General features: G+C 41.9%; 1 protein-coding gene across 6 annotated transcripts in view; it reads left to right on the top strand.

Annotated features, from left to right (window-relative positions):
- The window catches only part of LOC120019693 (protein 4.1-like), a 97,815-nt gene that overhangs the window by 45,599 nt on the left and 34,279 nt on the right, over nucleotides 1-17,937 (top strand). For all 6 annotated transcript variants that reach the window (XM_038963088.1, XM_038963084.1, XM_038963086.1 and 3 more), the window contains exon 4: nucleotides 12,395-12,499. In XM_038963088.1, coding sequence (XP_038819016.1) covers nucleotides 12,395-12,499 — 105 coding nt within the window. The remainder of the gene's footprint in view (nucleotides 1-12,394; nucleotides 12,500-17,937) is intronic.

The raw sequence follows: 17,937 nt of genomic DNA, 5'->3' as shown, positions 1-17,937 counted from the left end.
ATGTGAATTATTGAGGAGGCGGAACACACTTCAATTCAAACTGTCAAATAAAACTTGTTTGAAAATAATTTGAAATTGACAAGTTGAAACACAGTATATAGATAATTAGCAGGCAGCATGCCTTGGTTTGAGGGTAGTGCGGGTTAACTGTCCTGTTGCGTAACAATCACATTTTGTGCAATCTCATATCATGCACATTAAAAAAAAACTCACACTGGGGAGAGTTGGAGATGTAAGGTTAAAGGTGATGGATAATTTTTGAGTGGACAAAACATTAAGAACACCTTCCTAATATTGAGTTGCATCCCCCCCTTTTGCCCTCAAAAGCCCTCAATTTTCAATTCGTCAGGAAACTGTTGAGCTTGAAAAACCGGTGCGTCTGGCACCTACTATCATACCCCTTTCAAAGGAACTTAAATCTTTTGTCTTCTCTTAATTGTCTCAAGTCTTAAAAATGTTTTTTTAAGTGACATCAATAAGGGATCATAGCTTTCACCTATTTTTACCTGGTCAGTCTGTCATGGAAAGAGCAGGTGTTCTTAATGTTTTGTACACTCAGTGTATGTATTGTGAATAGAGCTGGCACAATTTCATTGTAAAAGATGCAACTTCGTCGTAGATTTTTTGTTATACAGAAATAACAAAACAAGACGAAAAGCTGCTATGTTGTTCAATGTAGCCAAGTCAAAAATCCCAACCTACGGTTCACAAATGCCCCCACGTAGGGAAATGGAGCCTGCAAGAAGAGCCTTGTGGCTGCAGGCTATTCGGTGTGGGAAATGTGGGGACGCAGTGTCCAAGTAGGCTGCATGTAGCTGTGTGTGTGGAAAACATTTCAGCACAGGTAAGACATTTAACTTGTTTAGTACAGTCTGTTTGTAACTCCACTCACTACTTGTAGTTGTATAGTCCTTTTGTTTGTGTTAGTCTTAGCTAGCTTAACTTAGGGCTAGCGGGACACCTGTCGACAACTTCTGGTGAAATTGGAGGGCGCGCAATTCAAATAAATAATCATAAAAATCATGGATATTAAACAGTTAGGTACATACAAGTGTCTTATATCGGTTAAAAGCTTAAATTATTGTTAATCTAACTGCACTGTCCAATTTACAATAGGCTTTACAGCAAAAACATGCCATGCGTTTGTTTGCGGACGGCGCCCCACACATTTTTCCACCAGCACAGGCTTCATAAAATCACAAATAGCAATGAAATATTGACTTACTTTTTGAAAATCTTCCTCTGATTTGCAATCCAAAGGGTCCCAGCTACAACATGTAGTTTTGTTAGATAAAATCCTTCTTTATATCCCAAAAAGTCAGTTTAGTTGACGCCATCGATTTGAGTAATCCACTCGTTCAACATGCAGAGAAAGGAATCCAAAAAGCTACCGCTAAACTTTGTTAAAACAAGTCAAAATACGTTTCTATTTAATCGTCAGGTAACCTATAATGTAATTAAACTATAATATTTCATACGGAAAGAAGTATGTTCAATAGGAAAACGATATTAAAACCTTGAACAAAGACTGTTGACATCTAGTGGAAGCCATAGGAATTGCAATCTGGGAGCTGGATTTGGATATGCCCCTATACTTTTTCCTTTGTAAGAGCATGGGCACTCAAAAAAAATTATAATAATTCTGGTTGGTTTTTCTTTTGGATTTTCTTTTATCATATCTATTGTGTTATAGTCTCATACATTATTTTTACATTTCTACAAACTTCAAAGTGTTTTCTATCCAATGGTACCAATTATATGCATACCCTGGCTTCTGGGCCTGAGTAAAACGCAGTTTACTTTGGGCACGTGAGTCAGGCGGAAATTCTGAAAAAAGGACCTTAGCCCTAACAAGTTTTAATGTTCTGGTCTGTAGCTAGCTAGCACTCACTCAAGTGGCTGCTAACATCGCCATGAAAAGGGGCACGAGGGAAGCCCTACAATATTATGTTTTTCTAAATAGTGAGAACGATAGGGAGCAGGTAATGTTGAAAAGTCATCTTTAGACATGTTGTACTTTTCTTAAATGTACTTTTGTAATTGACTAAAACAAGCAGACGACAAGAAAATTGCGTTTGAAAGAGGTAAGGTTTTTGCTGTGAGCCAAAGGGGTAACCACAGGTTGTTTTCTTTAGGTAATTGTCTTTTTATCTTTTTCACAGGGAAAAAATTGCCTGCCTTTAACACCGTGTTTTGACAGATGCATTTTTTTCGTTGTATTGAAGATTCAGTGCAAGGATTATTGTTGTTGCAGATAAGCATTCAGAACCATTGTCATGTAGTTTAGCGTTGTCCCAGAGGAAAACAACAGTGCAGTGTACTGGAGCTGTACACAGCACAGCAGCCTCTCCTTATTCGATGAACCTCATCACAATAATTTAGTTTTGCGCAGGAAGAGGATAGCATTACGTGTAATCCTGTTGAATAGATTGAGGTTTTCGCATCAGACATTTCATTGTTATTTCCTCCCTTGCTACCGGTGGAGTCTGAGGCTATTTATAGTAGTGCTGAGATTTGCCAGGGACCTCACAATACGATATCACAATACTTAGGTGCTGATACGACTGGCCTGGTTAAATAAAAACAATTATTGCGTTTCGATACTGTAATTTTTTATTGCGATTCGATGTTCCAAACGTATTGCTCACGTATAGCTTCTGTGCTGCTGCTGCTGATGATCTCAGCAGGACATAAACCTATAAACACAAGTGGAGTAGAGGTGACTAACTAGGACACACAGCAGGGAGAGGACTGGAGAGGACCGAGAGGAGAGGTAGGGCACCTAAAGAAGGGAACATCAGGGAGACAAAATTAACCATTTAGCTGACTGCTGCTCTCAGGGGCCATGACAACACAAGTGAAGTTGATAATACTGTGTTTGGTAGGACCTACTTCTCAGCTGGAGTAAAGGATTTATTGTGGATTTTGGCCTATCTGTAGGTGCAATAAATTATGATTATTTGATTGTTGGTTTTGAGTCAGGTAATCATAGCATAGTTGCTTAGTAGATTCTGCTGTGCCCTTTTTATAGTGGGATAGAGAGACAAATGGCTCTCCCCATCACTGCATGGTTTAGCGTAGCTGTTACTTTTGGACAGATTTTTGGCCAAGGTCCACTGTAAACCCCATACCACTGCAGCCTGCATCTCAAATCAGTCAGTCGTTTTCTTCTGTTTGATGATACATTTGGTGATGAAGTGTATGTGGACACCTCTTCAAATTAGTGGATTTGGCTATTGCTGATAGGTGTATAAAATTGAGCACGTCTAGGAGCAACAACGACTCAGCCGCGAAGTGGTAGGCCACACAAGCTCACAGGATGGGACCGCCGAGTGCTGTAGCGCGTAAAAATTGTCTGTCGGTTGCAGCATTCACTACGGAGTTCCAAACTTCCTCCGGAAGAAATGTCAGCACAAGAACGGTTCGTCGGGAGATTAATGGAATGGGTTTCCATGGCCGAGCAGCCGCACACAAGCCTCTTAATCACCATGCGCAATGCCAAGCGTCGGCTGGAGTGGTGTAAAGCTCGCCGCCATTGGACTCTGGAGCAGTGGAAACTAGAGGTCGACCGATTCTGATTTTTCAATGCCGATACCGATACCGATTATTGGAGGACAAAAAAAGCTGATACCGATTAATCGGCCGATTTTATTTAAAAATAAAAAATTAAATATAGATATATATCATACACACACACACACATTTTTGTAATAATGACAATTGCAACAATACTGAATGAACAATGAACACTTTTATTTTAACTTAATATAATACATAAATACACACACGTACACAGCTCTGAAGTGACAATGATACTGAAGAGTCTGCTTAGGAGACAAATACTCTCAACTGTTTGAATAAAAATAGAGTTTAAGTTACCTGTGATGAATGTTGAAAACAAACTTTAATTTCTATATGCAGGAAATCCTATTATAATAATGGGCATGCTAAGAATTGACAACCAAAGTGCTAGTCATAATTCCCATGACACCTAGCAAAATCTGAAAAGCGGTTCCTTCATTTATTCCATAGGATATTTTTAGATTCACTTAAAATAAGGTCTGTGTTTCGTGTAGGCTTACATCACCGTGCCAATTTTATAACTGTGTAGATATCCATAGGACAAGGTAACTCTGATCAATATTGGCTAAATATAAGCGAAGATAAAAAAAAAAAATTGTAGAGTGGATTTATGAAAATATGTTGACAAACGTTACCTTATCCTAGTGAGATTTACACGGGTATCAAAACGTCGAGGCGGTTTAAGCCTGCACGAAACACAGACCTTATTTGAAGTAGATCAAGACATTCTCTATGGAAGACATGAACGGTAAAATAACGAAGGAACCCCTTTCAAGTTCAGCCGCAAGTTATTACAGGAATTATAACGCGTCGACTATTTCTCTCTAAACCATATACCGACTAATCTGGAAACTATCACCTCGAAAACAAAACGTTTATTCCGTTCCGTATTTTATCTAACGGGTGGCATCCATGAGTCTAAATATTCCTGTTACATTGCACAACCTTCAATGTTGTCATAATTACGTAAAGTTCTGGCAAATTAGTTCGCAAAGAGCCCAAACTGTTGCATATACCCTGACTCTGCGTGCAATGAACGCAAGAGAAATGACACAATTTCACCTGGTTAATATTGCCTGCTAACCTGGATTTCTTTTAGCTAAATATGCAGGTTTAAAAATATATACTTGTGTATTGATTTTAAGAAAGGCATTGATGTTTATGGTTAAGTACACATTGGAGCAATGACAGTCATTGATTGTTTTTTATAAGATAAGTTTAATGCTAGCTAGCAACTTACCTTAGCTTACTGCATTCGCTAACAGGCAGGCTTCTCGTGGAGTGCAATGTAATCAATGCAAGATTGGATCCCCCGAGCTGACAAGGTTAAAAATCTGTCGTTCTGCCTCGTTTCCTAGGCCGACATTGAAAATAAGAATGTGTTATTAACTGACTTGCCTAGTTAAATAAAGATTAAATAAAGGTGAAAAAAACAAAACGGCAAATCGGCGCCCAAAAATACCGATTTCCGATTGTTCTGAAAACTTGAAATCGGCCCCGATTAATCGGTCGACCTCTAGTGGAAACGCTTTCTCAAGTGTGAATCACGCTTCACCATCTGGAAGTCCGACAGACGAATCTGGGTTTGGCGGATGCCGGGGGAACGCTACATGCCCAATGCGTAGTGCTAATTGTAAAGTTTGGTGGAGGAGGATTAATAGTCTGGGGTTGTTTTTCATGGTTCGGGCTAGACCCCTTGGTTCCAGTGCAGGGAAATCTTAACGCTACTGCATGCAATGACATTCTAGATGATTTTGTGCTTCCAACTTTGTGGCAACAGTTTGAGGAAGGCCCTTTCCTGTTTCAACATGACAATGCCGCCGTGCACAAAGCGAGGTCCATACAGAAATGGTTTGTCGAGATCGGTTTGGAAGAACTTGACTGGCCTGTACAGCCCTGACCTCAACCCCGTCTAACACCTTTGGGATGAATTGGAACGCAGACTGCGAGCCAGACCTAATCGCCCGACCTCACTAATGCTCTTGTGGCTGAATGGAAGCAAGTCCCCTCAGCAATGTTCTAACATCTAGTGGAAAGCCTTCCCAGAAGAGTGGAGGCTGTTATAGCAGCAAAGAGGGGACCAACTCCATATTAACGGCCATGATTTTGGAATGCGATGTTCGACAAGCAGGTGTCCACATACTTTTGGTTATTTAGTGTAATGTATTATTGTTTCTCCAGCATAGCAGGTGAATTAGTGTTTCACTACATTGGACCATAGATCAAGTTCCCTAGTGTGTCATTTCCACGTTGTTACTCCCCCTCATTTCCTTTTGCCCTCAAGTTTATTTTAATTTGCCTACTAATGAGCCGTGGGATGATGAGAAATCGATAGCCTACATCCATGTGTTTTTGAAGGCACCATTCCCTGCAGTGAATTCACACTAAATGGCCAATCTAAGAGAATTGCTGCTGGTGTCTTTTTTTAAAAGTCTGTTTGGTTTCTCACATGGGTTTGAATGATGTGGGCTATCTTCTGGTTTGGCTGTGGGTGGAATTGACTGTGTTGTCTGGAGCTGGGAGGTCATGGGACTGAACTTGGGCCTGTGTTTGGTGGAGGGCTGGAGGCCCTCTCTCTCTGGCCCACAGGTGTTGGGTGGAGGGCTGCCCTCTCTCTCTCTCTGGCCCTCAGGTGCACGTAAAGCCCCTTTTTATATTTGGGAGTTTTGTGGTTTATACACTAAAGGGATAAGCGCTGGTGTTGAGGGGACCTTAACCGCTGACCTGGAAGTGATGGGTGGATGACCCCTGCCCAAGCCCCAGTCCCTCCCAACTTCTACCCCACCTGGCCGGGCTGGGGTAAAAGCAGGCTGCACGGCGGGTGCTCGTCTGGTGTTCTCGTCTAGTTCTCTGGAGCCCACCACGTCCACAAGCATGGCAGATTAGAGGGGGGTCCTGAGCCCCTCAGATTAAACCTGTAGCATCTGCTGTCCCCCACAGACACGTGGCAAACCAATCCTGCCTGCATACTAATAACCTAGTCATCATATCTTCCAGTTAGTCAGTCGGCGATCTCCAATAAGATCCACTCAGTATGATAGAGGGACCTTCTCTATTCATAATTACAAGACAAGTGTTAAAGCTAGTTGGTCGCATTTGCTTAAGTCTATCTATTATGTTATTGATTCTGTCTCATTGGTTATTCATGTGTAGGCTAGTCATTTTCCCATCCTGGAGGCTAAGGGGTTTCACTGTGTGTGATTGAGAGTGTTTGTGGATCCCAGTGCAGCTGAACATGCGTTTTGAGATGGCTTGTGAATGGGCCCCAACACTAATTGCTGTTTGAACAGGGCCAGCTTTGTTCACAGTTTCAGAATAGCTGAGGCATCAGTAAATGCCATTGTTGGGGAGTATTCAGCCAGAAGACAGTGGCATATTTATAACGAGGTGCAATGCCTACAGTATCTGGGAGCGTTTGGAAAATGGAGAACAACAAAGTGTTCCAGAGATTAACCTACATTTTTGGGGGAGAAGCAAAGCAAGCGCCCACACTAACCCTCAGTGGAAAACAATGACATGTTTCATGGAAGCACACTAGGGCCACTTCAGACATTCTCAACTGTCTCCCTTTGAAAGTGATTTATATTCTTCTCTCAAACATGTTGTTTAGGTCCTTATTTTATGCAACTTGAATTGAGAGCTAATGGAAATGCCAAATAGGGTAACTCTGAAAAATCTGACTGCACGACCGTAGTTCTCTCTCGATGTACTCCAAGGTGTTCTCTGAGACAGAGTGAATGGTGCTGGAGCTCTCTATCCCCTCTGTCACTCTCTCTGGGGCCGTGTAGCAGCTGTTGGGCTAGGTTCCTTGTTCCTTGTCAACCATTTGCTTATTAGTGAAATCAGCAATCGGACAATATCTTTAAGTAAATTAACCATTCATTAATTAATGCAATTGCAGACAGAAGTTGACAACGGGAACATAGCACGCATGTTTCCGAGTAAGTTCTGCAAAATAGGAAAGGGTCCAAGTTGCTTTAATATGCTTGCAGTCAACCCCTAGTGATGTTGCCTACGTCAACACCTTCTACTCATCAGACCAAGCCTATGCATATCCAGTTATACAAACTTGCAGGAGAGACAATAGTTCCAGTGTTTTCTAAGGGCTCAGCAGTAATTTTCCACTCCCCAAGTTGCTTTATAGTGGTATGTCTGACTAGTCTCTTATCTCTTTCACTCCCCTGCAGGGTTCTGTGTCTATGAATCTCTTTTAGCCTTGAGACGCTTTCTCACAGACACCCTGTTTTGACTGCAATAACTCACACATCTCTCAGACCATTTCTTATAAGAAGCAGAGACTAGAAAAGAACTGTGGAACAATATTACACTTTATAATGCATATATATATTGCTAATCGGTAGTCCAGGACCCTATAGATGTATGAGGGAGGGGTCTTACAGCCCTCTCCTCTTCTATTAATACAACATGAGCATAATAAATTATTATAATACATAAATAGTTTGGTGCAGCCCTTATCATGACCCCAAAGTGACCCCCCCCCCCCCCCCCAGCCAGGCTAGACCAGACCAGGCCCCAGCCCATTAGGACCATTAGTGGGCGGTGGAGGTGTCTCTGGGAGACTGCAGCCTGTGCGGCGCGCCTCCCCCTTCTCCTCCTGGGGTCTGGGCTGCTGCCTGCAGGGTGAATTTACTGGTGGACTGGGCTGCTGCCTGCAGAGTGAATCCACTGGTGGACTGGGCTGCTGGTGGATCTGTCTGTGATCCAGAGTGGGATTGTCATGTGTTTTCAAGGCAGGGGATTTGGGCCAATGGGGGGGTTTTGTCAAGGTGCATTGGGGCACAAGTTGATAGTGTTTAGACTGTAGATATAGTTTCTGATGTAGCTAATCAATCAAACTCCTGACTCTGCCTGTATTGATCCTTTCTCTAGAATGCACCACTTTTGAGATGGATGGATCAGTGTACCGGAAAATAATATTGATACATATCTAAAGAAATCTATATCTCATTCTCTACTCAAAAGTACCAGTCGGAGAAGTAGAGTCCGAGAAACACAGTGCTCTCGTACTACCAAGCTACATAAAGCATGATTCTCATGCACTCTGACAAGGCCTTGCAGGTCCAGGTATACTCTCTTCCTCAAACATTTTCCCTTGCTTTGTGAGTGCCTTGCAATAATGAGAGCGACGAAACCATAACAGTGGTGTGTGTGAACAAACAGTAATGGCGTCTGGGGCTCTGCAGCAACGTAGTCCTCTCTTCAGCCAGTGGTGTGGCTCTGTGCAGTACAAGGCTGCTTCCGCTGTGTTCTGCTTGACTACAGAGTCCTGCTGCATTTGTTCACTATCGGCCCAGCGCGGACGGACACGTATGAGTCTAATCTGCTAGAACAGCAGGGAGCTTTGGGGCTCCGGAAAGACCAGTCTCGCCATCACACGCACTCGCACACACACACACACAGCAGGTAGCCTAGCAGTTAGCTCGTTGAGACAGTAACCAAAAGGTCGCTAGTTTGAATCCCCGAGCCGACAAGGTGAAAATTGCTCCAGGGTTGCAATCTATAATGGCAGACCCTGGCCGTGACCCCACTCTGAGGGTGTCTCGGGGAGTTGGGTTATGCAACAAAACAAAACAAATCGAATTCACGTGTATGCATATAATACACATTGTAAATATGTGAAATAGGACAAATGGGACAAATATTAGCACCCACCAAATTACTGTTATACACACCAACGTCCCTGTTATACAAAGGGTGTATGTGTTGTCTACCGTCCTTTCCCCTTGCTTCTCTCTATAGATTGTCTGCATGTGAATTTGATTCTTGCTGTTTTGTAGAGGTGGAGTGTTTCAGACAGATTTCTCTATAAGCCTATGGGAGATGATAAAACTGCGTCTGGATGTCCGGATTCTTGACTTCCAGCCATGGACAGACTGAGTCGAACACTCCCTTCTGTCTCTTTCTTCCAGCCTGTCCTCTCTCTCTCTCTCTCCCACCCTGTCTCTAATGTCCCAGTGATGGACCCCTCCCTCCTGATTGCAAAACAATGTTCAGACATCAGGAATGCTCCCATAAAGCCAAATGAGTAGAAACTGTTAGTGTTTTCTTGTAGATTCCCAGTGTTTGGCCAAATCCGTCATTTGTTTGGTAGTAAGACGGTGTGTTCATTGGGTACCATTGTTGACTGTAGATTGATATTTGCTACCATCACCAGACCAGTTTGTTGTCTATGGTGCATGGGGGATCTGAAAAGGCTTTCTTTTGAGATGTACCCCTCTAAGTGTCCTTATAGGAATCATGCTATAGAGATTCACTCATTAGCAGACAGCCCTGGCCTTTTGATTATTCCAGCCTGCCTATTTCAATTAGGCTGCTGCCCAGCTCCCTGCTCCTGCCCAGCTCCCTGCTCCCAGCTCCACTTGGCCTGCTAATTAGTCCTCACTGGGTGGATTGTTGGTGGTGCCACCATGTTCCTCTATGGGCTTATTCACCTTGGTTCAGTAAGAGGATTGAACATGGCACTGTATGCATCAACGGCTGCACTGCTGCATTATTCAACACACTTTCAGTGTGTTTTCAGGGCAACTCGCTAGCATTCATTTCAACTTGTTAAATATACCAAAGCATTACTTTTTCACATCCAGACCCTCACATACATATAATACCAAAAATGTTCCCCCCCAAGAAGATTTCTGCTACTGTACTCTATGCCCCAAAGATCCAAATACCGGTTGATCAGTCCTGTCAAAGCTTGGCATGCATAGGCAGATGTGTAGAGTATGTGTACACAAACACTGTCATAAAATGTAAGTGAACTCACTTGACCTGCTTGGCGTGTGACTGCAAATGAGGCAATGCTATTGCTGTGGCCTCCACTCTGCATTGCTGAGGCAAAAGCTGACAGGGCAAAGCCCTTGTTCCTGAAGTGCCCTCTGTTAGCATGCTAATGACTGATCTAATTGACCTGCATTGTAGAGCGGGGCCAATGGAAGAATCCTAATGAGGCTAGCTAGTAGCTCGCTAGCATCGTAGAAGTCTAGCTCTACCTCTATGACGACTGCCCCACCCTGCACTCCTCACCCAGGTAACCACAAGTTCATTTTCATGGAGCATCAGCCCTCTGGAGGGAGCATCTCTCTCAACAGCACCGTTGGGCTTTGGGTGGTGTTTACCTTACCTCTAGTTGAGCCTAGCGTAAATAGCTGTGACTTTGAAGAGGCTGTCAGAGACCGTGTAAGCTTATATGGATGGACTGTATAAGACCTGGAAGTTTTTATGGTGCCTTTTGTCTGCGACTGCTTTTACAGCCGTCAATGAGATTACTTTGCTGTTCTCGTTCCATTGAGATGTAGCTATCAAACATTTTTACTAGGAAGTATGTAACTTGCAGCAGGAGGCAGTAATTCCGATTAGGACTTGTCTGCTTGTACTGCGGTCTCTCTCTGTCAGACACTGCTCAGGCTAGGGCACAGACAGTTTCATTGCATTTGCACTGAAATCCGAGCTTCAATTCGAAATGTCTGAAATCTCCCGCCTAATGGTCAAACGTATTATTTTTTTTGCAGTGCTACCTGCTTTGCTACTTAATGCACTCCTAAGCAATGGCTTCCGCATGATCAATAGTAAGCATGGGGGAAATCCATTTTGCTGTTTGCCTACAATCCTTAGTGACTTGACCAGCCAGTACTGAAGTGCTTTAGTAGAAGAAAGAGATGTCCCTGAACTGAATGTTGATCCTCCCCATCGGGCCTCTGTTTTCTAAACTGAGTTCCTGTCCTGATTGGTTAATATGTAGTGCAGAAGGGCGTGCCACGGGATGAAAACGCAAGGTCATGTGTAAAGTGATTAATTTAAAGCCAAACAAAGGCAGCACCTTGGACACACATCTCAGAATCCACCTGGTGCCAAATCATGTGTCTCAGGGCCACACCCCTCTGGGTACTAGGATGTTGCAGCCTCCAAGCTGATAGACTGTTAGCAAAATACTTTCTTCTCTATCACTCTCTGACTCTACAGACGATCTAATGTAACAGTGTCTATTGTCGGGGAGCAGGGAGGGGGGGGGGGCATTCAAAAAGCTTCACCAGTGTCCTTGGGAGTGACTGATAATACTAGCATACCTTAAATATCTCCGCTGTCCCAAGGAGGTGAAAATGCAGAGCTTTTTTTCTTTCCCTCTTCATCCCCCTCTGTCTAGAATGCAGTGTCGTTGTCCTTTGTGGACCTTTTCTGGTTATTGTCCCTCAGACCAAGGCAATGTGTTGCCCCGAGGAGGTAGTTCGCCCCCTTTGTCCACACTGCAATTCGTCCCAAATAGCTCACTCATTCCACCAATGTCAAAGGACCAATAATGCTCACGCAATCCGTGGGGATTTTCCTGTAATGCCTATACTGTCTGGTTCTGCTGTGCAGGCGAATACAGGGCCAGTTGGAGAGAGCTGCCAAGCTGTCCCAAACGGCTGCATATCTGTCTGCCTGTCTGTCTGCAGGGCAAATGTCAGCTCACACCCAAGAGATGCCCTGGAGGAGTGCATTCTCTAGAGTTTTCTGACACTTTCCACACACAGCCATACAATTGTGGTATTCATGAGCCAGATAAATGAACCTCCACGTGAATTAACCCTGTCATAACGAACTGTGAAAGATGTAATATTGTTCACTAAATGAAATGCGTTGGGGAATGATGACAAATATATGGTAGATATATTTTTCTCCTTGTCCCATTATCTAAATAATCTGCCTCGCTGCTATTGTAGGTCGTGATTTTATTTTTTTATGTCCACTGTTCTTTATAATTGATGATTAGTGACATGGTTTTCATGCTCTTCTCTTTGTTCTTCCCTCTCTGCAGAAACGGGCGAAAGGCCAGTACCTGTTCTTTAAAGTGTATGAAGTCCTGAACCTACTGGAGAAGGACTACTTTGGGTTGAGTTACAAAGACAACTCTGACCAGACGGTAAAGTCATTGTGTTTTTAACCACATTCTTCTACAGTGAGATCTGAAGCCCTGCTTTAAAAGAAGAGACTGGCTTTTTCAGAACAGGAAAGAAATTAGAAATGCAAACCTATCTTCTACTCAGATCCACTTTTGGGGGAATGTTTTGTTTCTAAAGTAGCAGTACTTCTAGGCCTAACTACACTGAACAAAAATATAAACGCAACATGCAACAATTTCAATAAGGAAATCAGTCAATTTAAATACATTCATTAGGCCCTAATCTATGGATTTCACATGACTGGGAATACAGATATGCATCTGTTGGTTCCAGATACCGTAACAAAAGGTAGGGGTGTGGATCAGAAAACCAGTCAGTATCTGGTATGATCACCATTTGCCTCATGCAGCACGACACATGTGCTTCGCGTGGAGTTGATTGTGGCCTGTGGAAAGTTGTCCCACTCCTCTTCAATGGCTGTGCAAAGTTGCTGGATATTGGCAGGAACTGGAACACGCTGTCGTACACGTCGATCCAGAGCATCTCAAACATGCTCAATGGGTGACATGTCTGGTGAGTATGCAGGCTATGGAAGAACTGGGACAATTTTCAGTTTCCAGGAATTATGTACAGATCCTTGCAACATGGGGCCGTGCATTATCATGCTGAAACATGAGATGATGGCGGCGGATGAATGGCACGTCAATGGGCATCAGGATCTCGTCACGGTATCTCTGTGCATTAAAATTGCCATCGGTAGAAGTGCAAACATGCAAACAAGGACGTAGGACGGCGGACGTAAAGGTAACGTAAAGGTAATGGCGGACTGAACGAAGTTATGTAGAGCACCTCAAGATAAAACATAATATTCGAAATATCTGCTAAATTAGACTAAAATATTAGCACTAAATAATCTGGTGGGTGATAACCTTCAATCTGGATAATAACACAAAACAAATCCTAAGATTAGAGACATTTATCGACAAATATTACGAAAACAAGCAACACCCAAACATGACGGAGAGTAAGACAGGGGAACCGATTCAAAAACGAAAACGTGACTCCTCAACCGACACTGATGATTTAATATTCTCACCACCGGCAATGGTAAAGGTCGAAACCGATCTGTTAAAATCAATAAATGACAAACTGGGTATATTTGAATTAGTTAGTAAAGATATAAAAGAGTTGAAGGCAAGCCTAGAGATGAGTGATGAAAAAGCTGCGACATTGGAGAAGGAAACACACGCGCTAAAAGGGACAGTCAATAAAATTGAAACCGAAATGAATGAAATTAAAAAGGAGAACACCGTTCTGAAGGAATGCTTACTAGACATACAAACTAGATCCATGAGAGAGAATTTGGTACTTACAGGTATCCAAGAGAAAGAAGGAGAGGTTCCTGAATCTGTAGTTAGAGAGTTCCTTTTTGCAGCGCTTCAGATTCCACGCGAAGTTATCGATAAGATCCAACTTGAACGTGTACACCGCCTCGGACAGAGAGGGCAGAGGTACGAACGCCCAATCGTTGCCAAATTTGCTTCATTTAAAGATAAAATAATGGTTAAAAGCCTGGGTAAAAGACTTGCTGGGACCAAAATTGGCATGAATGATCAGTTTCCGAAAGAAATTGCAGAACGGCGCAAAGTTCTGTATCCAATTTTCAAAGAAAATAGATTAAAAGCGAAACGAGTAGCTCTTGTCGTTGATAAACTATATATTGATAACCAGTTGTTCAGAGACACAAAGACTACTCCATGGTTATTTTAAAAATTACAAAGTTCTCATAGATGAGGAAAATAAACACAATTCAAGCCCGGTTATTGATTGTAACAATACAATACAAAATATAGCTTTTCTATAAATCTTCATATATAACTAATTGAACACAAGCACTATTTCTACATAGTGAAGATAAAAACTAAGTAAACAGAAGGCACAGTATGTGTGGATGGTGTGGTGTGTGTTTATTTTTATTTGTTATGTTTGGAAAGTTGAGTGAGTGAGTAATGAAATAGTTGCATATCCCAGAGCCAGTGTATTGCTGTGGGCCGGGTATGAGAGGGCTTTCAATGTTGTTCAGATGATGGATATACTTTTATAATGAATTATACGTCTTATTTATTTATTGTCCTATCATGGGGAACTACATTTTTAAAATAAATTATATCTAATTATTTATTATCCTATTTTAATGGTACGGTCCATGGCCCTATACCCTAGACACCCACATGAATGGCCCAGATACTAAGGAGAAGTCCCTAACTGTTTTATGTGCATGCTGTAAGCGGTCTGTATGCAGCCAAAATGAGGTCAGGGACCAAGAGCAGCACTGCCCCCTCAAGATTCTGAGCCTGCTTGGCAGGGTTGGTCCTGCAAAGCCAAAGCCCCCTAAAGGGAGAGCATAATAAACAAGGAAATTCTCAAAGCTGCTAATGAGAACCTTGACGACCTTGTACCTAGCCGGTGGGGATTCCGGTGGGGTGCCCCCACCCAGGCAGTGGCAGTGCTGGCAACACTAGCTGCAGTAACCCATGGGGAGGGGGTCACACTCGGACATTCAGAGAGGGGGTGGTGGCCCTGGTGGCACGAAATCAAGTCGGACTGCATGGAGATGCTTGGGAACATGGTCAAAATGGATGACCGTATTGTGGGTGTTTCAGGAAGAAGGTGTACATTTGACCTCCATCATTTAGGATGTGACAATGGTAAATAAATCTCTACATTTATGCTCATTTTTTGCGCGGTCTTGCAGGCCTTCTCATGCAGCTGCAACTGCAAGCACATTTGTAAATCATGATCCATCTTGAGTTGGGCTCTGGGATGGTGCAATTGTTGAGAGGGTGAGCTTATGGTTGTGTGGGGGTAAGGGCTGAATGTGTGTGGGTGTATGTGTGTATCCCACAACTGTTGCGAAGGAAGAAGTAAAAGATGTTAGGGACTATAGAGGATGATTCACAGCAATATGTAATAAAAATAGAGGTGAGGGCGATGGAAATGCATTTGGCAATGGATCTGCTTCGGTTCGGTGGATGGCGCTGTGTGCACTTTTCGAAGGATGGATCCCAGTCGGTCCGGGGCTGTGCGATGCGGGGGGTCGGGGGTGGTCTGCCGGTCATTGGGATGACAACCCAACTCGAGATGGGGGCTTTTGGCGGGTGGAATAGTGGGGACCAATTGGAGGTTTGCTTAGTGGAGATGCAAATGTCATGGTACAACTATATAGACACTCAATCATTATGTTACTTTTTAATAGGACGTTTACAAACATATATTTTGATAAAAATAATTGAAAGGTGTGTCTCATTATGGTAAGTGGTGAAATAAGTATAGCCAGTTACAATTGTAATGGCTTAGCAGATAATAAGAAAAGACGATCAGTATTTACCTGGCTAAAAGAGAAGGATTATAATATCTACTGTTTACAGGAAACCCATTCGACAGTTTTAGATGAAGTTTTGTGGAAAAAGAACTGGGGGGGCGAAATATATTTCTCCCATGGGCAAAGAAATTCAAAAGGGGTGATGGTTTTAATTAATAATAACTTTGATCCAAATGTGCAACTTGTCCAAACAGATCCTCAAGGTAGATGGATTATTTTAAATATGTTATTGGACAATAAACATATATGGCTTATTAACCTATACGGTCCGAATAATGATGATCCAAGCTTCTTTGACAATATATATAAGAATGTATCAACTCTACAAGCAACACTAGACTCTATTATTATAGTGGGAGATTTTAATACGGTCTTAAATACCTCTATGGACCGGAAAGGAAATCACACTACAAACTATCACCCTCAGGCACTTAAGGAAATCAGGAATGTCATGGATATATTGGAATTAGTGGATATATGGAGACTTAAATACCCTGACCTAGTGAGATATACATGGCGGAGGCTTAATCAAGCTAGTCGCCTTGACTACTTCCTTATATCATTCTCTCTGGCACCAAAAGTTAAAAAGTGTTTGATAGGGGACAGAATGCGGTCGGACCATCACATAATTGGCATATATATTACTCTTACAGAATTTCCACGTGGGCGAGGATATTGGAAATTTAATCAAAGCCTACTAGATGATAAATTGTTTAGAACTAGGACAGAAGAATTTATAACTGACTTTTTTAGACATAACATAGGTACAGCAGATCCCCATATTGTATGGGACACTTTTAAGTGTGGCTTTAGAGGCCATGCAATTCAGTACTCATCTTTAAAACAAAAGCAATTTCGATCAAAAGAGTCCATATTAACAAAGGAAATTGAAGGACTAACAGTACAGTTAGATAACAATAAAAACGGTACCATAGAGGCACAGAATAAGTTAGAGGAAAAACAAAAAGAAATGGAGGAACTTATTCAAGAAAGATCCAGTGTAATATATTACAAAAATAAAGCGAACTGGATGGAATATGGGGAAAAATGCACCAAATTCTTTTTCAATCTTCAATATAGAAATGCTACCAAAAAAAACGTATTAAAACTTGTTACAAATGATGGAGTCACGCATGATTCACCAAATGATATTTTGAAAGAGGAAGTAAAGTACTTTAAGAATATATTTTCGTTTCAGGCTCCTCCATCTCCACTAACTGAAACTAATTGTATGGATTTTTTCCCTAATAATAATGTAAAATTAACATCTGTACAGAAAGACTCATGTGAAGGCCTAATTACAGAGGAGGAACTACTTGATGCAATTGGGGCCTTTAAGGATGGGAAAACTCCAGGACTGGATGGCATACCAGTGGAAGTATACAAACATTTTTTTGATATACTCAAAGGACCATTATTAGCTTGTTTTAACCACTCCTATATAAATGGTAGATTATCAGACACGCAACAAGAAGGTCTGATATCGTTATTACTGAAACAGGACCCAAGTGGTATATATAAAGATCCAGTCCATTTAAAAAATTGGAGACCTCTTACACTTCAGTGTTGTGATGCAAAAATCCTAGCAAAATGCTTGGCGCATAGAATAAAAAAAGTTTTGTCAGATATTATTCATCCTAATCAGACAGGTTTTTTACATGGACGATACATTGGAGATAATATAAGGCAAGTACTGGAAACAATAGAACACTATGAAATATCGGGGACACCAGGCCTGGTTTTCATAGCTGATTTTGAAAAGGCTTTTGATAAAGTACGACTGGAGTTTATATATAAATGCCTAGAATATTTCAATTTTGGGGAATCTCTTATAAAATGTGTAAAAATTATGTATAGTAACCCTAGGTGTAAAATAGTAAATAATGGCTACATCTCAGAAAGTTTTAAACTATCTAGAGGAGTAAAACAAGGTTGTCCACTATCGGCATATCTATTTATTATTGCCATCGAAATGTTAGCTGTTAAAATTAGATCAAACATTAATATTAAGGGATTAGAAATCCAGGGCCTAAAAACTAAGGTGTCATTGTACGCTGATGATTCATGTTTTCTTTT

Source organism: Salvelinus namaycush, chromosome 24 (genome assembly GCF_016432855.1).
Source record: "Salvelinus namaycush isolate Seneca chromosome 24, SaNama_1.0, whole genome shotgun sequence".
Taxonomy (NCBI): domain Eukaryota; kingdom Metazoa; phylum Chordata; class Actinopteri; order Salmoniformes; family Salmonidae; genus Salvelinus; species Salvelinus namaycush.
Note: the sequence above shows the minus strand (reverse complement) of the source record. Positions and strands in the feature narration are given on the sequence as shown.